Source organism: Microcebus murinus, chromosome 14 (genome assembly GCF_040939455.1).
Source record: "Microcebus murinus isolate Inina chromosome 14, M.murinus_Inina_mat1.0, whole genome shotgun sequence".
NCBI lineage: Eukaryota > Metazoa > Chordata > Mammalia > Primates > Cheirogaleidae > Microcebus > Microcebus murinus.
The window spans coordinates 10,630,224-10,652,599 of NC_134117.1; the positions used below are offsets into that span (position 1 = coordinate 10,630,224).

The 22,376-nt window shown below is 51.9% G+C and overlaps 1 protein-coding gene and 1 pseudogene across 2 annotated transcripts in view; both read left to right on the plus strand.

The window, feature by feature from the left end:
- The first annotated feature begins 308 nt into the window (after positions 1–308).
- RGS10 (regulator of G protein signaling 10) overlaps positions 309–22,376 on the plus strand; it is a 31,591-nt gene continuing 9,523 nt past the window's right edge. The window contains exons 1-4 of one of the 2 annotated variants that reach the window (XM_012739158.2): positions 309–452; positions 11,648–11,766; positions 12,881–12,967; positions 21,494–21,637. In XM_012739158.2, coding sequence (XP_012594612.1) covers positions 404–452; positions 11,648–11,766; positions 12,881–12,967; positions 21,494–21,637 — 399 coding nt within the window. In that variant the 5' untranslated portion in view covers positions 309–403. Of the gene's footprint in view, positions 453–5,754; positions 5,880–11,647; positions 11,767–12,880; positions 12,968–21,493; positions 21,638–22,376 lie in introns of those variants that run through there. The other variant, XM_012739159.3, reaches the window with a different exon arrangement.
- On the plus strand, positions 2,461–2,559 carry LOC142875782 (uncharacterized; annotated as a pseudogene).

A 22,376-nucleotide genomic window follows, 5' to 3' on the forward strand; every position in this document is an offset into this window, starting at 1 on the left:
CGCGCCGAGCCGCTCCCGGGGCTGCGGAGAGTGCGGGAGGTGGAAGCGGGCGGGCGGGGCTCGGGCGGCATCTCGGGCGAGCGGCGCAGCGCGGCGAGGGGCCCGGGCGCGACTGCCCCAGCGGCCGCCTAAGTCCCGGCCGGCGCGGGGCCCGCTCCGGGCAACTGGAGGGCAGCCGGGGCCGCCCTGCCCCGCCCGGGCCCCGGGCCCCGGGCCCCACCGGCGCGGGCGGGCAGGGCGCACGGAGCGCGCCACGCGGCGCCTGGCGGGGAGGAGGCGGGGGGCGGGGGCCGGGGCGGTGCTGCGCGGGCCCCTCCTCCTCGCCCTCCTCCTCCTCGCCTTCCTCCGGCTCCGCCGCCGCGCCGCCGGGCTGCTGCTCCTTCCTCCCCGGGCGCCCGCGGCGATGTTTAACCGCGCCGTGAGCCGGCTGAGCAGGAAGCGGCCGCCGTCAGGTAAGCGGGCGCCGGGCATCCTCCCTCCCTCCGGGCGCGGCGCGGCGCGGCGGGGCAGCCCCGACGGAGCCCGGCCGAGCGCGCCGCTCCTCTCCGCTGCGCCCCGCGCCCCGCACTGCCCGCCGCCAAGGGAGCGCAGAGCCCGGGAGGCGCCCCGGGGAGGAAGTTTGGCTGAAAAGGGGAACAGCAGCAGTTTTCTTTTGAGCGATAGTCTGGGAGCAAAAGGAGATAAAAACACCCCAAACTTTGGAGGTAGTGTGGGATCCAGATTCCGAAAGCAGAAGGGCGGGCGGGTTCGCCCCCCGCCTGGAAGGCTCCGCTGCACGGCGGGCGGGGTGGGCGCGATGCCCGTGCGCGCCGGTCGCAGGCGCGGCTGGACCTCGGCACCCGGCGGGACCGCCGGGCCTGGGGCGCCGGGCCCTTCGGGGCTGCGCGGCGGAGCCGAAAGGTGGGGCCGCGAAGGTGGCCGAACTCCAGGATGGAGAAGGGCGCATCTGTGGTCCGCGCCGGCGAAGTTCTGGCTGTCACTCTGGACCGGCCGGAGCCACAACTGGGGGCAACTTGACAGGACGGGGAACCCACGGTGAGGATGAAACCATGGCTTTGCTTCCAATCCTCTTGCCCTTTTTGTTCATAATAATAGCTACGACCTGCCCAGCGCTTACTGTGGGCCAGGGCCTTTGCTCTGTGAATTCCGAGTTCGCCCTCAGGACGGCGCGGTGAGGGAGCAGGGAACTAACGGGAGCCGGCGCTGTTGGGTGACTTGCCCCGGTCACTCTTAGTGGGTGATGGAGAGTCTGTCACACACGTCTGCCTGACTCTTCTCCATGGCTCACTCCAATATTCACCTCAACTTCGTTCTGATGGTCTGTATTTTCTCTTTTCTCCTAACGCCATGCATTATGAGGGGCATTGGGCCTAAGAAGCTGGAACCGACTGGCTGGGTCAGAACTTCACCTCCACTGCTTACTAACTGCAGAACCTCTCCGTGCCTCTGTGCAAAATAGGATCTGCAAAATGGCAATACTAATAGCTACCCCTTTCTTTAAGCACTTAGTTGGAGCCTGTCCCCCACCTATCCAATTATGCAAATCATTGCATTTAATAATTCAGACAACTCTAATGATGCAGGACTTCATAGGGTTATTGTAAAGATTTTACATCACAGCCCAGCTCGCTGTAAGTGCTCCATTAGCGTTAGTGGCCATGTAAACCTTTCTGTGTTGCGTGTGAGTCAGAGGATTCCCTCGTGGGTGTTAATGTTAGCTATTCCCCATCATCGGCACAGGACTATGGAAGGGTGGTCAGAGCCTAAACTCTGGAGTTAAATTCTTGGTTCCAACCTTGACTTCGTCGTTCAGCAACCTTGGGCAAGTTTCTTGGCTTCTCTGTGCCTCTGTTGTAATGATGTGCTGGAGGTGGCTCAGACTGGCCTGCAAGAGCCAGTTGCTAAATATTCAGGGAACTGGTTGCTAAACCATAGGTAGCTTGAAATTAGCTGTGGTGGGATACTCACATCACGGAAATCAGCAATGCTAAAAATGAAGGATTTTTTTTTTTTTACCCCTAGGAGAACTGGTACACACCTCTGCATCCATTCTTTGTAAAGTAGGCGTCATGGACTTGTGGGATTAAATATACTACAACATATGAAGCCCCTAGTACAATGCCTGGTACATAATAAAAGTGAAATAATTATTAGCCTTTGTATTTTCTCCTTTTTCCTATTTTATAAATAGAGCTGCTGTGAATGCCCCTGTACAGGTTCCTTATTGCTGTGGATCATTTTTGGGTCCAAGACTCACAAATAGAACCATGGAATCATGGAAGATCCATGGATTTGGGGTGATCTTGCATGTGGCCTAGTTGCACCCCAAAAGACTGACGGCAGGTTTAGGGAACAGATCGTTTCAGGGCAACACATTTTAAACCACATCTAATGAAATATGGCCATGTCCCTGATAGCAGGGTCAGCTGCTGAGCGTCATGGGCCAGTATTGGATGTCGGGTGCTCGCTTCCTTCAGCACATATACTAAAATTGGAATGATACAGAGACGATTAGCATGGCCCCTGAAATAAAAATTTAAAAAAAAGGAAAAAAAAATTGGATGCCTGGACTCTAAGAGGCCAATTTCCTTGGGAATTTTAGGTTTAAAGTCTGCCCCCTGCTGGGAAAGGACGTGAGCCCCTGCCTGCTTGGTCATCACCACCCAGCCTAGGGGGAAGAGGGGCCAGTGAGAAAGAAAAGGGAGAATGTGGCCAGAGGCTGAGACACTGGAGAGCCAGGCGGGGGATCCTTGGGGAGCCTGAACTGACACACACACACACACACACACACACACACACACACACACACTATTTTTTGTAATTCTGAATTTTTTTTTAACAAGCTCCCCAAAAGTGTAAGTTTCAGGCCCAGCAGAAGCTGGCCCCCTGTCCCCCGCAGGACCCCAGGTTTGGACGTGGCTGCAGTCCTGTCTCTCCAAGCACCTTCCACTTTCGACCCAGCCTACTTTTCAGCAAAGTCTTAATTGCAGGTCTTGAGTTCCTAACCCCTCCTTTCAAGGTTCAAGGTGGGATTCCCTTACTCTCCTTTCCAAGTGTTCTCAAAGTGTGTCCCACGAATCACATGGGGGTGAAGAGGGGCTTGATAAAATGCGGCTTCCCAGGCCCTGCCCCACACCCACCAGTTCAGTCCTGGGGATCCAGTCCCAGGGTGGGGAGCGCCCTGATGCCTCTAACGCCGCTGAGACGGGCCCCTCACAACTGACACTGTAGACGCTAACCTGGCTGTGCCCACTTGAAAAGCAAAGAGGAAGCCACCCCCAGCCGCACTGTCGCAGCCAGACCGGGGGTGACCTGTCGGGGGAATTCCCACTGTGCCAGGCGGGCCTCCACTTCCCCCCCGACTGTTGCACATTATCCCATTAAACCCTTGGGGACGGTTTCAGATTTATTGCTGGGCTTAAGTTTTATTTAAAGATGACAGTCTATGTAGCAATTTAATGTCTTTGTTTTATTAATAACAACCTGGCAGCGGGGCAGTCTTGGCAGCTGGGGAAAGTTTCTCTGCAGAACCTCTCTGCAGCTGGGGTTCAGGGAGAGCAAGGCCGGGCCTGGCCTGTGGGGACAGGGGGGCCGGGCCAGGCGAGGGGCGCTGCTTTCTACAGCTGTGGTCAGCCCACCAGCCCCCGAGGCTGCGGGACCCGCTCTGACCTTCACGAGCAGCCAGCGCTGGCGGGTGTGAGGGGCTCCTGGCGCTGCATTTGCCTTCACTGGCTGGTGGTCTCCTTTCCTCCTTGTTAGAACATTTGGAAACCTAGGCAGATGGCTGCTTGGCCTGGCCGTTTCCTAGGGCTTCCTGGGTGAACTGAGTGACTCCCCTCCCTGGGTCCAGTAAGCCCCTTGCCCCCTGACGCTGGGCTCTGGGAACGTGCCTTTTAAATTGTACTAAATTTACTCTCCTGAGCTGCTTCTGCTTCCCCCAGATAGCTCCCTGCCGCAGTAGCCGGGTGGGGGCGGTGGGAGCAGTGGGGCCCGGGCAGGCGACAGCAGCAGCCCCTTGATAAGAGCTGTCAGGAGGCGTCCGCTGGAGTGAAACAGTCCCTTGCAGACTTCTGGGGACAAATTTCCCTTCTAAGCCAGTTCCATCTGTCAAAGGCCCTGCCAAGCGGCCTTGGGTCATGCCCTTCTGCTGCCTGGTGACCAGGGACCCCTGATCTGGGCTGCCATCCCTCCGGGTCCCATTTCCGTGCTCCCCACTCTGTCCCTGGGGGATGCTGGACAACTCGCTTCTGTGCCCCAGGGTGTCCTCCATCCTGGATTAATGCCTGGGTCTCTCTGCTCCAGGAGGCCCGCTCACCCAGGTCCTCCAGGCCTCTGCACCTGACAGCGCAGCCTGTCCCAGCAGGAGGGGACCATTTCATTTCTCCCTGGAGAGCTGCAGAGGCCACTGAGGCGCTGGGATGCTTCCAGAACCACCCATTTCAGAAGGGCCAGACCAGAGAACTCAAGTCTCAGGACCCAAGTCCAGGGCTCCCTGCACGCAGCATTCATTTAGTCACCTTGCTGCGATGTAGTTCCAGAATGGAGATGGAGCTGACAACTGTCCTCTCTCCTTCCCTCCCTCCCTGCCTGCCTGCCTTGATCCAGTTCAGGACATCAGAAACAAAGCCATCGTTCAAGCATCTCTATCATTTCACAAACGAAAGGACATTAACACCCCAAATAGTAGGAAAGATGTCTCAGTTAAAGAACTGTCCTGATACTTAAGAATCTTCTAGAGGTTGTTGCTTCTATGGAGAGGCAGTGAGGGCAGAGGGGGGCACTGTGCTCCTCTCTGTATCTCTGGAATTTTGAACCATGGAAATGAATGCAATTCTATTTCAGAACAAAAACAAAACAAGCAACTGTCCTTACTCTATCAACACAGCTCACTTGGTAAACATTTCCTTATCCTCATTCTCCCTTCCTCCCGGCCCAGGGAAGAAAGCTTCATGCCAGGCTGTGGCACTGTGGGCAGGCAGCCACCTGGCCACGCCTGGTCTCGTCTTCTCAGTTCATTTTAACTTCCGTGAGAAAAAGGGCCCCACCTTTCATTTCTTGCATCTTTCATTTCGCGTTTCCTCTCCAGGCTCCGCAGCCCGACAGGCTGGTGCGTTTCCAGCTCATCCATGCCCTTCCTTGCTGCTTTGTAGCAAGTCCCTTCGCCTCCCTGTGCCTCCGAGTCCTCATCCAGCAAAGGGGCCAATGATGGGACCAACTTCCAAGGATTGTGGTGAAGTTTAGATGGGGTCTAGTAAGTGCTCAGTAGATGTCAACTATTTGTATTAGCTGTCGTCCCCCTTCTGGTGGCATCTGTCCCTTAGCCTAGTACCTGGCTTTGTTCACTCCTTGGAAAATGTTTGTTACTGTAGGATAATACACGATTGTGAGACACTGTGCCAACCCAGAGGACACAGCCCTTTCTCTGAGGCAATGCACGTTCCGTGTGGCTGATCCTGGAGGGAAAAGTCACTTAATTTTGCCTCGAGGTAGGGGCGCAGGGGGGTGAAGTGGAGAGGCAGAGCGAGGGCACATTTGTGCACAGGTGTCAGGCCCTGGCGGAAGCACAGGCGTCTGGGAAGAGGAGGGAATGGATGACAGGGTCTTCGTTTTCAGGGCCCCTGCCTAGCAAGCCGATTCCGAGGAGGCTACAAATAACAGGTCGGCGTTCTTATTTCCTTCCCTCTGGTAGAAACTGGAAACCAGTGGCCATCTGTTGTTTGGTCCACTCAAAAGAGGATGTTGAGACTTGTTTTTTCTGCGGACCCAAGGGTGCGCGGGAGGCCGGGCAGCCCCTGCCTTTCTCGCACAAAGTGTCTCTGAGAAGGCAGCGGATTTTTGGTCTGCGTGGAGCTTCTCGGGTGGACCCCTGAGCATGGAACGTAAGGAGTGCCCCCCCCCCCCCCCCCCGTTCGGGAGATGTCCTCAGCTTGCCCATGGCCTTGGCCCTGGCCTGGGATGGGGTGGGGCTGAGGGGAGCATGCTGTGCGGGCCAGAGGTGCACAGGTGACCTTGGAAGGACCACCGGGTACACTTGACTTGCTTGGAGGACCGAGCCCTCGGGTGAAAATGCCACGATGCCCTGTCTGAGCCGAGGCAACCCTCCGCAACCTGTTTTCCTGCTCCTGTCTTGGATGCTGGCTGTTAGGATGATTATTTTAAAACTTTTTCACTTTTATTATTATTTTCTGCTAACTGCAGTTCAATCAAATCTCCCCAGCAGGGGAATTGCCTGCCTGCAGGGTAGTAGTTATTCTCAGAAGCCAGATACTGAAGTGATAAACACTTAAGTAATATTTAGATACAATGTTTCCATGACCCGGTTTCTCCGCTGCCTTACCCAGATTACCAGTTGTAACAAACTGACTCTCTGATTCTAGGTTGGGATGACTTTTTTTTTTTTTTTTTTAATGTAATACACTTGATGTGGTCTAGATGATAAGAGGGTTTAAATAAGTTCTGTGGGGTTTCTTTGAAACTTCATTGCAAAGTTGAGTATTTTAGAGGGGTACAGTGTGTGTGTGTGTGTGCATTGTACCAAACCACTCTAGAATTTAGGATTAATGTCTCTGACTTTCCTGGACTTCAGTGTTTACTATGTTTTATTTAATATGCTGTGAGTTTTGAGGTACCTAAGACAAACCCTTTGAGGATACATTGACTCCAATGTTGAGGAAGCTGATGTTGGGATATTACCAACGTGTTATTTGACTTGGGGAAGTCTATACACAGGATCATTACACAGAACTTCCTGCAGATTACAGCAGAAATCCATGCTGTGAGCATTCAGTTCTGAGTGTTACAGATGCCTTTTGAATATGGATTTCCAAGGAATTAATGTCTGGAGAAGGTCTCTGTTAGATATGACATCATAGCCTCTATAAATAATGCATCATAAAATACGCTGCAAGCAACCAGCCCCAGACATCTGCACCGTGGGGCTGTGCCCATCTGTGAAATAATGGCTTTTACTGAAGCCAGGAACCACATGGCACAGTATAAATGTAAGCGGAAGATGTACGTACACTGTGTTTGTGTGCTAGAGGATCCCACCCCAATCTTACATGACTTTTTTTTTCTGCATGGAATTGGACTGTTACCCACTTTTCTCAGTCTTTTCCCTGTAGTGCGGTTGTTATCAGTCTCTTTAAGGCTGTTGCCTTCTGGCCTCTGTGAGTCTAAGGTTCAGCAGAGCCTTGTGGTGTGGTGTGGTGTGGAGCCAGGCTGCCCATTCCTGGTGACCCCTGCACGATACTGTGTCTCAGTTTCTTCATCTGTAAACTGGGACTAATACCAACTACATCAGAGGGTTATTGTGAGAATTGCATGATTTAACTCATGTAAAAAGCTGGCAATAGTACCCAGCACACATTGTAAACAATTTGCAAGTTTTGCTGTTATTATTAGTTAATGAGAGATTAATCTGAAGATAAATGTCCTGAAAAATAAGTATTTTTCATGCAGAAAAAATTGAAGATCTAAAATGCTTTAGAGAGCCCAAGAGCTAAAACAGACCAAAACCCCCAAAAAACTTTTGATTCATTGGAAAAATGTTTTACAGTTAAACTAAACAAGAACAAAAAATAAGCCAAGCATGACAAAATTGAAACAAACAAATGTTATCACAGACAGCTCCTTACTAACTTGGGAGATCATAAAGTTACTAGAAAACATGGTTAACACTCTTATTTCACCTATGCATTCCAAGCCTACTTTCTTGTATAATTCATCTAAAATGGAAACTTTTGGCCGGGCGCTGTGGCTCATGCCTGTAATCCTAGCTCTTGGGAGGCCGAGGCGGGCGGTTTGCTCAAGGTCAGGAGTTCAAAACCAGCCTGAGCAAGAGCGAGACCCCGTCTCTACTATAAATAGAAAGAAATTAATTGGCCAACTGATATATATATATATAAAAAATTAGCCGGGCATGGTGGCGCATGCCTGTAGTCCCAGCTACTCGGGAGGCTGAGGCAGAAGGATCACTCGAGCCCAGGAGTTTGAGGTTGCTGTGAGCTAGGCTGACGCCACGGCACTCACTCTAGCCTGGGCAACAAAGCGAGACTCTGTCTCAAAAAAATAAAAATAAAAATAAAATAAAATAAAATGGAAACTTTTATTAATATCAATGAAAAAGGGTAAAAGAGTATTAGAACTTTGTGAATCCAAGTGCCAGAAGTTGGGCAGCTGGAAAAATCTTGGTTTTGCTTTAGTCTTAAATTCAGAAGTAAACCTGCTTGCTATTGAGAAAGGTTATTTATTTCTCCTATACATTATTAGGACGACTATAACATTTGAAGTGAACTTAGATGGTTTAGGAATCCCTTACTCAGTGGGTCTCCTGGCCCACTAACTAGCAGAAATGCCTGAGTGCAAGGGCGATCCACTAGGGCAGTGCCAAGTGGAGTGGACTTCTGCGTAGTCTCGTTGGAGCTCGGGGATAATGACTTGGAAAAGAGAGACGCCATTGAGTGAATGCAGTTTGCAAGTGTTGCTCCATCAAGATCTGCCTATACTGATACTAATCAAGAAGGACTAAAACTTGGAGCGTAGCCAAAAGCCTTAATCAAACTTGAAAGATAATCAGACGTCTTAGAAGAATTCAAGCCAGTATTTCTGGGGAGAGTGAGAACACATGACGTAGAGCAGATATCTTAGCTAGAAGGATACTATATACCATATATAGGGGCAGCAGGTAGGCAAAAAGGCAAGAAGGAATTTCTCTTTGTCTAGGGTACCAAAGCTAGGAAACCAGTGACCATGGCTGTTGAGAGTAGCTTCATCTTGATGTACTTTCTGAGCCATCTCTGAAAACTCCGCATTCTTCTGTAATAGCATCCGCCATAAATGTATTTCATTACATTTGGTACAAGGGAGTTGGTAGCCCAGGAGAGAACCAAACAGAATGGCCCATCGGTTTTCCCACTGTGTTCCGAGGAGCCCTGGGATTCTTTAGATGCAGTCCTGGTGGGGACAGTTGCCCTTTCACCGTAGGTCCCCATCCTGGTTCCATCCGATGATTCCTTAGCTGTGTCACCTCGGACAGGTCATTTTCTCTTCTGGCCTTTTGTTTGCCAGGTTACAAAATAAGGGGCGGGAGGCCTGATGTGGTGGCTCATGCCTGTAATCCTAGCACTCTGGGAGGCTGAGGCAGGCGGATTGCTCGAGGTCAGGAGTTCGAAACCAGCCTGAGCAAGAGCGAGACCCCGTCTCTACTATAAATAGAAAGAAATTAATTGGCCAACTAATATATATATAGAAAAAATTAGCCAGGCATGGTGGCGCATGCCTGTAGTCCCAGTTACTCAGGAGGCTGAGGCAGGAGGATTGCTTGAGCCCAGGAGTCTGAGGTTGCTGTGAGCTAGGCTGATGCCATGGCACTCATTCTAGCCTGGGCAACAGAGTGAGGCTCTGTCTCAAAAAAAAAAAAAAAAAAAAAAAACACACTTATGTCCAAAGTAGTTGTTCTGCCACGGCAAGAGAAATTTGTGGCTGCCTAAGATTGTTCCTGGAACGGTGAACTTGTGTCTCTGTATTTATTTACTTAAGATCTGCTGGGGAAATGGAGCAAACTGTCAAACTGTGTTCTCTGGGTAAAGAGCAGAAGAGTAAATTAGTGGAATGCTTGGCAGAATGAACCCTGCTGCAGAAATTTCTCGTAATAATGATCTTTTAATTGGATTTATACTTGGTTGGATAGAAACTCAGTGTTCGGGAGCCTGCCATTTCGGCATTTACAAAGAGAGCAGGAAACTAATTTAATATCCATGAACTGAAGAGTCACTTTAGAAAAGCTTCAAGTCCATTTGCTCGAGGAAGTTTGCTTCTTGTTTGGAGGAATGGATTTGTCCCAGATAATTCTCTAACATGCTCGGTCACCAGTGAGGACCGAAGCAAAGTCCCTGCTGAGTTTCTAAGTTCCGCTTTATTTTATTTAGCCCAAGTCATCCAGTGAATGTCTAAAATCCGGGTAATTTCGATTAAGAGATTAACATGTATTTTGACACCCACACTCCATAGAACATCAGAGATCGCAGAAGCTCTTACTATTAAGTAAGTCCAGTGTGTTCTCATATGAATTTTCTCCAAGAACATTTTTAGCTGTGTGGCCCTGTAGGTATTTGTGGCAATTAGTATTTATAAGACTTTTAAAAATGTATGCTTTTAAAGTGATTAGCTTTGCTGATTTCTTAATTAAAACTTTATTTTCCCCTACGTTCAAACTTTTCTTTATAGAAACATGTTTCTAGCCTTGAAAAAAATATTCACAGGGAAAAAAGTATTAGCTATAAAAATAGTTCACTCATAAATTGTCATTTTAGGGAAGGGGAGAAAGGAACTAACATTTGTCCAGAGTGTCTTATGACCCAAGGACACTGCCAGGTGCCTGAGGGGCTTGAGAGATAGGGGATTATCTTCAAATATGCACAAGAATCTTGCCCAAGGTCTTATAGTTTGAATTGGTCAAACTGGGTTTTGAACCTCAGTCCATCTGAAGTGGCATTTCATGGTTTTTCTTGACTTCAGGAAAGGGTCAAATCCTGTAGAAGGAGGCATGTTTGTTTTGTCACTTCCTCCTTCAGGCAGGTGGCCAAAGTGTGTTAGTTGAACATCCCCTGTTGCCTCCGGAGAGCTTTTAAGCGTCTTGAGTCAGAGCTCAGTGGAAGATGTGCAGATACAAAGACTCATTGTCCATTCACTCTACACGCCAAAATGTAAGGGGAGGTGACAAAAAACGCAGGCATCAAGATCAATGATATTTAATGCAATGGTTCAAAAGATAAAAATGAATGCAAGCACTCTGGGAGGCCGAGGCGGGCGGATTGCTCGAGGTCAGGAGTTCGAAACCAGCCTGAGCAAGAGTGAGACCCCCGTCTCTACTAAAAATAGAAAGAAATTAATTGGCCAACTAATATATATAGAAAAACTTAGCCGGGCATGGTGGCACATGCCTGTAGTCCCAGCTACTCGGGAGGCTGAGGCAGCAGGATCGCTTGAGCCCAGGAGTTTGAGGTTGCTGTGACCCAGGTTGATGCCATGGCACTCATCCTAGCCCGGGCAACAAAGCAAAACTCTGTCTCAAAAAAAAAAAAAATTAATGCAAAAACATCCATGATGAACAAAATATCCAAAGTTTAAATAAAATCAGGATAAGTAACAGTGGGGTGCAGAGCCGTGTTGGAGCCTGAGGCAAAAGGGGCAATCAGTGGTACCGATCCTGTCTGTGTTTAGAGTGTTGGTGTGCAAAATAGCTTGATGCCTGTGAGCCTGTGCACAGGTGTGACGGGGAAGCAGGTACTCTTGAGTGAAGGTTCTCTGGGAGGAGGGTTTGAGTGAGACTTGAGGGCTGCCTTCGAATTGGCCAGGGCACACAGGGGCTGGAGAAGGATGTGGCGGGACATGGCAAGTCCCTTCATCATTCTGAGCCTCAGTTTTCCTCATCTGTAAAATGGAGGAAATTGTAACACCTGCATTACAGGGTTGCTGTGAGTAGAATGAGTCCATTGTGTGCAGCACTTAGAGTAGGGCCTGGCACATCACTTAACGTAGGTTAGCCCTGGTGGTGGCAGTGATGGTGACCATTGCATGCACGTGCAGATGTTTAAAAACCACAGCATCTTTGGGCCGTGTGTGCAGCCTGGACTTTGTTTTGCAGACACCCATGACAGCGACGGTAGTTCCGGCAGCAGCCGCCAGAGCGTCAAGAACACAGCCAAATGGGCGGCCTCCCTGGAGAATCTGCTGGAAGACCCAGAAGGCGTGAAGAGATTTAGGGTTTGCCTTTTTAATTGTTCATCGTGATTGATGCTCTACGTAGAGGTTTAGATGCATGCGGGTGTGGGGGGGGGAAATAGGCCAGTCGTTAGCACTGTCTCTCCCAACCTGAGTAAGGACTTCTCACCCGTCACGACCGCGCTGGCAACGGTCTCGCAGACAGCCCTGGACAGGCACCGAGGGGCGCGTGCAGTCCTTTCTGGTCTTTGCGTAGTTGGGTGGGAGGTACCAAGAGTTTCCAGCTCTGCATCTCTCTGCTATAGAGGTTTCTTCTCTGGCGCTTGGGGGATTCTCAGGGTGTGTTACTGGCAGGGAGTGAGGCTGGCAATGTGAACGTGGTGGAGCAGCTCCCAGAGAGGGGCTGTTGGATGGGGCAGTGCAGATGCCACCTGGAAATAACTTTTTCGACCAGCAGAAGCACCAGGTGTCAGTTGGGGACCACCTGTAAATCTCAAGAATGAGTCCCGGCAACTGCCATCGTAAAGCCTTGGGTCAGGCCAGGACGAGCCCTCATGCTGTTGGTCCCTGTTCGGATCCCTGGGGGTGGGCAGTGGCAGGCTGTACCGGGGCTACTGCCTCCTGGACACCGGGCCACCTTGATCAGCGTCCACACCTCAGGGAGGTCTCTGCACAGCGGAACAGTGGCCATGCCACTGACTGCCCAGCGTTCTGCCAAAAGAAAACACACCTCCAACTTAAAATAGTTTCATTATGGCATTTTTAGACAAGCTTAAAATGTGTTCTTTTCTTTTGTTTAAAAAAATAATGGGCCTGATTTTAGAGGAATGTACTTTGTTTAAACACTGCCTACAAGGAACTAATAAATCTTCCACTTGAATTTACTTTTTGGTAATTTATTGTCAGCTTAGAAATATGAGTTGATTCCTGCCTCATTTGTACTCTTCCTTACGATGTCAAAGGCATTAAGGTCAAATGCATATGAAATTCTAGCTTTGACATTGAACATACTCTTTATTTTTCAGGGTGGGGTTTTCAAAGAGTAATTGAACCATGCTCATCTGTTGGATTTTGCCAAGTCAGTTCTTGATGGGAAATACATCATTTCTTTTTAGAGTAGAATAGTATGTGATTTTGTTTTTATTTTTATCCATAGGAATTTTTAAAAAAGGAATTCAGCGAAGAAAATGTTTTGTTTTGGCTAGCATGTGAAGATTTTAAGAAAACGCAAGATAAGAAGCAGGTATTTATTCCACTCTAATCACTTTCTTGATGATTTTTTTTCCCTTTTCTTGTAAAGTCACAACTGTCTTTCTAATAGATTTTGAAATTGACTAAAGAAACCTGATAATATTGTATTTGAGGGAAGATTTAAGCTGGTATCTGGTATTGATCAAATATTAATAATTTTAAAAACAGTTAACCTATTTTTAAATGGAGCTGTTCGAATGGACCAGTATTTAAAATAACAATTTATGTCATTTAGAGTTCATCATCGTGTATGATTTTTTTCATCATGAATAAGTTAAGAGGATGTTTCCCCCGGAATGTGATATGTTAGCATTTTTGGACATTGTAAAGCAATATGCAGATGTGTAATGATAAAAGTACAACATATATCAGATAGAATGTCAATTATTCAATATATCTTTACAAAGCAGTCCACAGGCATTCTACAAAGAAAATTTCTGACTGTTCTCTTTGGTAGATGTGTGCTCTTTGCAGGAGGTAGCTTGTCTTTTCTCTTTCTTTTCTTTTTTTAAATTAATTAATTAACTTATTTTGAAACAGAGTCTTGTTCTGGGTTAGAGTGCAGTGGCATCATCATATCTCACAGCAACCTCAAACTCCTGGGCTCAAACTCCTGAAGCTCCTTCTGCTTCAGCTTCCTAAGTAGCTGGGACTACAGGTGTGCGCCACCATGTCCCGCTAATTTCTCTATTTTTAGTAGAGATGGGGTTTTGTTCTTGCTCAGGCTGGTCTTAAACTCCTAAGCTCAAGCGATCCTCCTACTTCACCTTCCTAGAGTGCTAGGATTATAGGCCTAAACCACTATGCTCAGCCAGGATGTAGCTTTTCTATCTATCTATCTATCTATCTATCTATCTATCTATCTATCTATCTTTCTTTCTTTCTTTCTTTCTTTCTTTCTTTCTTTCTTTCTTTCTTTTCTCTCTCTCTCTTTCTCTCTCTCTCCCTCTCTCCCCCTCTCTCTCTCCCTCCCTCCCTCTCCCTCCCTCCCTCTCTCCCTCTCCCTCCCTCCCTCTCTCTTTTCTTTCTTTCTTTCTTTCTTTCTTTCTTTCTTTCTTTCTTTCTTTCTTTCTTTCTTTCTTTCTTTCTTCCTTCCTTCCTTCCTTCCTTCCTTCCTTCCTTCCTTCCTTCCTCCCTCCCTCCCTCCCTCCTCCCTCCCTCCCTCCCTCCTTCCTTCCTTTCTTTCTTTCTCTCTCCTTCCCTCCCTCCCTTCCTTCCTTCCTTCCTTCCTTCCTTCCTTCCTTCCTTCCTTCCTTCCTTTCTGCTCTTGTTTTGCATGTTTTTTTAAATTTCAGAATATTATGGGGGTACAAACAAATTTTGGTTATGTACGATGCCTTTGCCTTGCCCAAGCCATGTCTACAAGCAAGCCCTTCCCCCCTACAGTGCGCTAGTAGTTGTGAGTTTACCCGCCCCCTGCCCCCTAACACCTGACGGGCACCCAATCAATATTGCTACCATGTGAGCACCTTAGTGTTAATCAGTACCAATTTGATGGCAAGTACATGTGGTGCTTGTTTTTCCATTCTTATGATACCTCACTTCGAGAATGGGTTCAAGCTCTATCGAGGATAATATAAGAGGTGCTAGTTCACCACTGTTTTTTCTAGTTGAGTAGTATTTCATGGTATGCAGGTAGCTTTTCATTCCTGATGTCAGCTGGGTTTTCTGTTATTGAAGTTGGGAGTAAGGGAGGTGGATGAGATTAGGGGAATTTCTAACAGGGCAGAGGCCAAATGCCTGCAGCGCCAGTAGGTAGTGTGAACCAGCCAGCGAGGCGCCTGGGGTGAGGCTGCAGGGAGTGGTGGGGACTGGGGCCTCCAGGGGCTACAGCTGGTCGTTCAGGGCTTGTGGCTGGCGGGGCTGCTCCTGCTTGGGGTTGTCTCCACCACTCTTCCTGTGCCCACCCTCGGGCCCCTCCCTCACAGGCATCTTCCCTCATCTTCAGCCCGCTGCTGCCTGTTTTCTAGAGAATCTGGATGTTTGGATTCTTAATGTGAAACAATCCGATTTTTTAAATACTGGAACTAATTTTTTTTAAAATTTCAAACCTTGCCTGCCAAACAAAACATCTCCATGGGTGGGTGGAGCTTGTGGGCTGCCCGTTTTTGAGACTCTGTCTCCAAAACCCGGAATCCGGGGTCCAGCAGCCAGTGAGTGTTTGCAGACAACAGCTGGGAAAATGCATCTCATGGTTTATTCAAAGGCTCCTCTAGGCCCTGGCACACTTCCCCAGGGTGGGGCAGCCTGGCCTCCCCCTCCCACCTTCTTTCCCAGGCCCGCCTAGAAAGCTGTGCTGGGCGTGGCTCTGGCTCTGGCTGCTTCTCCATCTGGCTGAGCCTCGCGGGTGGTGAGAGCAGGTGGGCCTGCTTTGTAATGGGAGGGTTGGTGCTGAGGTCCTGCAGGGGAGGAACCTCGTTGTTTTCCTCTGTCCCCAGCACCCAGGACGGGGCCCAGGGACAACCATCAGTAAGTGCTAGGCTGAGCAGCCACTGGGGCCAGCCTCACTGTACACTCCTGGCTTGGAGGTCAGCAGTGAACAGATGTTCGTGCGTCTGCCTTGTTCTCTTGAGTGCTAGAGCTGGGAAGGGGCTGCAGGTGGGCTGGCCCAGCCCTGCAGTGTAGACCGGGAAGTGAGGCAGAGCTGGGACTCGGGTCAGCACTCTGAGGTTGTGCTGTTGTTTCCCTGCACAGCCCGCTGCCTGCCGTGTGCCTTAGTTCAGCTGAATCCCCCAAATCCTTGCAGAGAAGGCACAGGGACAAGCCAGGTGAGGGGAACAGGCCTTGGCAGGCGTGACGAGCATAGAAATGGGAAGTGTGGGCTGGTCGTGGGAGCCAGTCAGTGGGCGGTTGGGGAGGGCCCCCAGGGGAAGTGACTTTTCAGCTGAGACTTGGTGTGGGGGTGGGGGGAGTGGTGTCCCTGGGGGAGGGGCTGGCGCACACGGGCAGGCGGGCAGGTGGTGATGGGCCTGGGGAAGACCCGCAGCTGGCCCAGTGCAGCTGCACCTGGGAACCTAGAGCCAAGGTGGGGGGGGCGGGGACACCCTGCAGGGCTTTAATGGTGTGCACAGGCCGTTGGGAGAGGGTAAGGCTTTCAGCTCTGCCTCTGCCAGCCTCTGAGGTCAGGCAGGTCCGGCGTTGGGTTGCCCTGCCCCATCCACGTCCTGCAGAGAGAGCTCCCAGAATCGGGCGGCCCCTTTCCACACCCACCCCCGCCCTGACACCCAGCACAGGACTTCTCGAAGGTTTGTGCCGCAGGCCTGGAACGTGCCTGGTGGTCGCTTTGGTGCCTGGGAACGCAGACGGTGCCGGCAGGGCCCCAGTCTGGGTCATCGCGCTGAGCCTCGAGACTGTCCCCGTTCACGGGTGCAGGGGTGTGACGGGTGCAGGGGTGTGATCTGAGAGGTTGAGCGGCTGCTGGCCAGTTGCAGACAGAGCCGGCATTCAGACCCGGACTCCTTCGTGGGCCTGGCTGCCTGGGAAGTAAAACCAGGGAGAAGCCTCCAGGTTGCTAACTTGCAGAAGGGGAGGAGGACGCAGGCCCCGGGAGAAGGCGCCTCACTGCGCGTCTGTGCTCGCGAGCCTGGGAGGGCTTATCTCTGTCTACAGCCAGCGAAGGCCGCAGTGGCGATGCGGATCTCGCCTTTGCCCGCTGTTTTAGGTAGAGCCCGTGTGGGTGTGTTTTCTCATTCTCTTACGTGGATTATCCAGCATGCACCGCCCGCGAGTGTCTTGTGTCGTTTGTGCATCTGTCTCCCCAGCTGTCTGTCCTTCCCCTTGTCGGGGGCTCCGAGGTGGGCGTCTCTGTCGTCTCCCGCTGCCCGGCCCCTGCCTGGCACACGACCTGCTCCCGCTCCTCCGGGTAGGACGGGCCTTTCCTGCGCCCGGCTGGCGGCACCGAGGACTCGCCGGGCAGGGTCCTCACCTTGTGCCGCAGCCCGGCCGCAGCCGTGGGCTTGAGGGACGGGCCTGCCGTCCTCTGTGCGGCGGGGGGCTTTACCCCCACAAGTGCCGCGTCCTAGCTGTCCTCCGCGGCCTGGGCGCCGCCTCCGGCAGGCGAGAAAAACCGTCCCTCAGTTTGTGAAGGTCTCCGCGCTCTGCGTGTATGGCAGGGATGCTGGAGACTCAGGAAATCGGGAGGGTGGTGCGTCCCACCCCCGACTTGGGGGCCCTGCAGGGGTTATACCGCCCAGGTGTCCCTATTCAGCAGTCGGCTTTTGTTCAAAGCAGTTCTCTCCCTTGGCCATTTCTTTATGGTTTAAATTTTTTCTACAAAGTGCGTCTTCCCCATGAATATGTCTGTCTTCTAAAACAAACGCTCTGCCCCGGCTCCCCCTGGGTCATGCCAGGTCTTCCTCTGCGCCCCCAGGAGATGGGCATTTCCTGGGTCCCGGGCCTTTTCTGTGCCCAGTCGTCCCCTGTTCCCTCATAGTGGTGGATGGAAGGCGGCAGGAAATAGCTTCCCGAGAAAGGGGACCTGGCTGGGAGACCTGTAGAGACCTTGCTGGGTGAAAATGTTTTTTTCCTACTTTCCCACTTCATTGAGCACAGAATTCTAGGGCGAGACTCTCTGGGAATGTTGAAGACATTGTTTCCTTGTCCTTTGCTTTTGTTACAAGTGAGTGTTTTATAGGTAAATGGTTTTGTTTTGCTTTTGTTCTCTCAGGAATAGTACAGGATCTTCTTTTCATCCTCAATGTTCCAAAAGGACAGTGGGGCTTTGGAGGGGGGCGGCTTGGCTCACTGTGCACGTGTTCCTTCCGCGGAGCCTTGGGGTCTGGGAGCCTTGGGACGTGCTCCCAAGTTGCTACTGTTATTGTTATTGCTGCAGTATCCTTTTTCCTTCTCTTTCCTCTGGTCTCTTTTCCAGTGATGGCCCCTCAGCCCTGGACTGAGCCTTTCATTTTATCTTTTTTCCTTCCTATTTTCTTGCATTTTTGACTTTTGGAGATTTTTCAATTTTATCTTCAAATCCTTCTGTTGAATTTTTTCTGCTTTTGTTTTTTGTTTTTCCAGACAAGGGCCCTCTAGTCTTGTCCTGGTGGGCCTCGAGCCCCATATGTTCATAAACTAATGTATTGGGGTCTGGAGGAGTTTGCTGGGGGTGGGGTCCGCATCTGGAATTTCCCTGAGTCCCTTTATTGAGTTTGGCGTCTCACCACCCTCCTCCTCGCCTCTGTTCTGGAGCCTTCCTGAGTCCATGTCTTTAGGAAAGAAAACTCCAGCCTCCTGTTGGAGGGGTGGGGTGATGCACAGTCCCCTGGCGGCTCAGGGTCGGGTGGGACTCGAGGACCTGGGGGTCTAGTGGCTCCTGCCGCCGGCCTCGCTCTTCTCTTCGTCTGGCTTGCTGCGCCTGAGTCCTGCCCTGGTTGGGTGCGGTTCCCATTGGCAGTCCCAGTGGCAGTCCCAGTGGCAGTCCCAGTGGCAGTCCCATTGGCATTGCCAGGCCTAGAAGAAAGGCCCAGACTCGTGGGGTGTCTGGAAGGAGCTCACTGGGTGTGACACTCCCACGGGCAGTGCCCGAGTTGATGGGCCCAGGTGAGGCCCTTTTCCAGCACCTGCTGGGGCCGGGTTGGGTGCTGGGCACGTTGGTCTCCGAAGGGAGGGTGGGGCCCTTTGGCCTTGGCCGTGGCCGGCCCCGCCGTCCTTCCAGGTCACAGACCCACAACGGACTCCACCAGTGGGTCACTGTTCTGTTCTTTGCTAGAATAGGGTTAACAAAGCTCTGGAAAAATCTACCAAAATAGCCCAAGAGACTGGTTCTTGTTTTTTGTTAAGCGTTCTCGGCCTGGACACCACCGGGCCTTCCCGTGACCGGCTTGCGGTCGGCAGTCTCAGGGTTTCCCTTTTCAGTCATGCTTCCTAGCCCGCCGAGATAAGCTCTGCTGCTGCGGCCGCCTGGCGTGCGTCTGCGCAGCCGGCGCCTCGGGACCCACGCTGTCCTCGGGCTCTGGCGGGAGAGGGCAGGGCTGGGACACCCGGAGGCTCGTCTGCCTGCAGCCCCCGAGACCTGCCTCCTCTCCCCTTGCACCCCCACCGCGAAGCCTCGAGACACTCATTGCGCTTCTCTGTTTCAGAACCATGCACGACAGCCTGGATTCACCGGGTCAGTGTGCACACGTGTGTGCATGTGTGTGTGTTAACGTTCAAGGGCAGGGAGGCCTAAAGTGACTTCTGCCCACAGAGCTCTGCATGGAGTTTGCTCATCTGACTGGCTGAAATTCTACTTTCGTGAAGTAGCTTTCAAACAGGAAGTGGTTTTCCAAAAATGTTCCTTCCTGACACATGGGGGCGGGGCGGGGGGGCTCACAGCTTTGTGGAGCTGATGGGACTTGCAGAGGCGAGCGGGTCCAGACGGCAGCTGCTCCGGGCTCTCGCTGACGGTGCCCAGACCCGTCCCCTGGGACAGCCACGTTTATCTCAAGAGGCTCCAGGAGCTCCAGGAAAGGCGTTGGAGCCAGACAGCCCCGAGTCTCCCCGCAGGCTCCTCCTCGAATGAGCCGCGTCACCTCTCCTGACCCCTGTGTCCTCATCAGGAAAGTGGCGCTAATAGGAAAATTGCATTTTCCTGGATGTCCAGGGGATTGAGGGTGTGGGGCCGCACCTAGCCCAGGTCTGCAGCGAGCAGGTGCTGGGTAACTGCTGGGGATGTGCGTACATGGTCCTCGATGCTGACATCAGCTGATCACTCACGGTCACGGTCACGGTCATGGTCAAGAAAGAATGGGCACCGAAGCTGGGCCTGTTGGTCCCACCTGGGCAGGCTTCTGCGAGCTCTGGCAAGGCTCACTTGCTCAGGAGAGCAGAAGGTGGCCGGGCTGTGGCCTCTTAGGGTCTTTTGTCATCAGTCCTCAGAACCAAATAAGGGCTACTTTTCTCTGCTTTTAGGCACCAGTTAGCCATAAGGCCAGGAGGTTTTCTGAGCCTGGGATTTCCTAAGCCAAGCTCTGCAGCACAGGCAGAGCCCCAGGTGGGCTCTCTGGAGAGAGGGGCAGTTTTCCAGGCCCCCGCCCACCCCCGTGCCTCTGCCCGCACACCCCAGCTGTGCAGCCGCATCTCTGGCCTTTAGCACCTGCCTTGCTCTGTAGGGTAAGGTAAGCTTTAGACGCCAACGTTTAGGGAGACAGCCCCCATCTCTGCTGCCAGCGAGGTACGTGCACAGGAAGTCTCCTTTCTTTAAAAGAAAATAGACCTGTCAGGGGAAGTCCCAGAGGAGCGGGCTCCTGTTCTTCAGCCCCTCCGTGAAGCACGCCGCTTTGAAGACTAAGTACTTACCGTGACGTCCTTCTCCCCGTCACCGTGTTCCTGAGACAGCCACGGCTGGTTTTGGGTGGAACCGAGTCAGATGGGCAGTGTCTTTCCACTCTGCCCCCCGATGCACGAGGCAGCCGGTGCCAGCTTAGGGCTCGGCCTTCCCAGCAGGACTGCGCTTGGGACCGCAGGGCGGGCCTCGGATGCTCTCGCCGTTGCTTCCACTCAGGTTCTTGTTACCTGAGCGAGAAACACTGTGCCCTCGACGGCCAACAGGCTGCACAACCTGGAGGGCTCGTGTGTCTCCAGGGGGTGGAACTGAGCGGAACGGAAAGGCGTTGGAGCTGGACAGCCCCGAGTCTCCCTGCAGGCTCCTCGAATGAGCCGAGTCACCTCTCCTGACCCCTGTGTGCTCATCGGGAAAGTGGTGCTAGTAGGAAAATGGCATTTTCCTGGATGTCCAGGGGATTGAGGATGTGGGGCCGCACCTAGCCCAGGTCTGCAGCGAGCAGGTGCTGGGTAACTGCTAGGGATACGTGTGCATGGTTCAACTTGACTTTTTTTATTGTGGTAAAGTACACATAACATGAGATTCACCATTTTAATACATTTTTAGTGTTCTTTTTACTGTTTTAAAGTGTGCCACTCAGTGGCATCAAGCATATTCACAATGTTGTGCAGCCGTCACTACAGTCCAGTTCTGTCACCTCCAACAGAAGCGCACTTGTCCATTGGCAGTCACTCCCCATTTCTCCCTCTCCCCAGCCCCTGGCAGCCATTAACCTTTCTGTCTCTACGGATCTGCCCATTCTGACGTTTTGTGTAAGTGGAATCAGACCGCGTATGTGGCCCTGTGTGTCAGGCTCCTTTTACTTACTGTCACGTTTTCAGGGTTCATCCCTGTTGTAGCACATGTCAGTGCTTCGTTCCTTTTATGACTGAATGGTATTCCCACCCGGGGCCCACAATTTGGAGAATGCACAGGATGGTCCCGAGTGGTACCGTGTGCTTGGTGTGGGCCAGGGTTCTTTCTGCCGTCATTTCTGCATGGTTGGCGTAGCCCTGTCCTTGCAGGACATGCACCCACAGATGCACGAGGGCCAGGGGCGAAGTTACACTGGCCTCCCAGGCAGAGCTTCGCCCCGGGGTGGCAGCGAGGGCCCCCTCTTGCCGCAGCAGCCCCTCCTGGGCCTGGCGGAGGGGGCTGCAGGGCTCAGGCCGGGAAGGCTGTGCTCGCAGATGACAAACAGGCCCGTGTCTCCTCCAGATGCAGGAAAAGGCGAAGGAGATCTACGCGACCTTTCTGTCCAGCAAGGCCTCCTCACAAGTCAACGTGGAGGGGCAGTCTCAGCTCAACGAAAAGATCCTGGAAGAACCGCATCCTCTGATGTTCCAGAAACTGCAGGACCAGGTAACGCGGCTTCCATGCCTGCACCTTGATTTGAAAACCTGCATTTATTCCAGGCCTGGAAGAGTTCAGTGAAACACCGAATGTGAGACTCCCTAGACACCCGGCTGGGCAAGCGGATGCACGCGGAGGCGCCGTGGTTGTGAAAGAGCAGGGACTGGAGTCGCAGGTGCAGGGTCAGACCCGCAGGGGTCAGGCGTATCTCCCTTCTCAGCCCAGATCAGAGAGGAGGCTGGGGCGATTTGGGGAGCTCACACTGAGGAAGCAGCATGTGGTAACTATTGAAGGTAGGACAGACAGAAAAGTCTAGAAAGCAAGCGTGAGCACTGAACATGCCAGGGAAATTTGTGCACATATCCAAATACCTCCACCCGTTTCTGGTGGCCCAGTACTATAAACTAGTTTGTAGTGTGGCCCTTGAGTCCATTGAATGTTAAATGAAAAGTTTAACATTTGGCGACACAGTCCATATAAATTCTGAATCAGATTTGGTTGTTGAAGGAACTCCAGTTTGCAGGGGAGAAGTTGCCGAGGGCCTCCTGGAGGTGGTGGTTTTGAGGCAATGAGAAGGAAGCGTAGACGTGGATTTGGGGATGGAAAGGAAGTGGAATGTACGGAGCAGAGGCAATTTCACGAGGGGATACTATCCTGCCTTGGACCTCAGAATCTCTTAAAAGCTCCCCAAGGCACTTTAAAGTACAGCAGGGTTGAGAACCCGTACTGCCCCCGTGGTCTGGGTGTT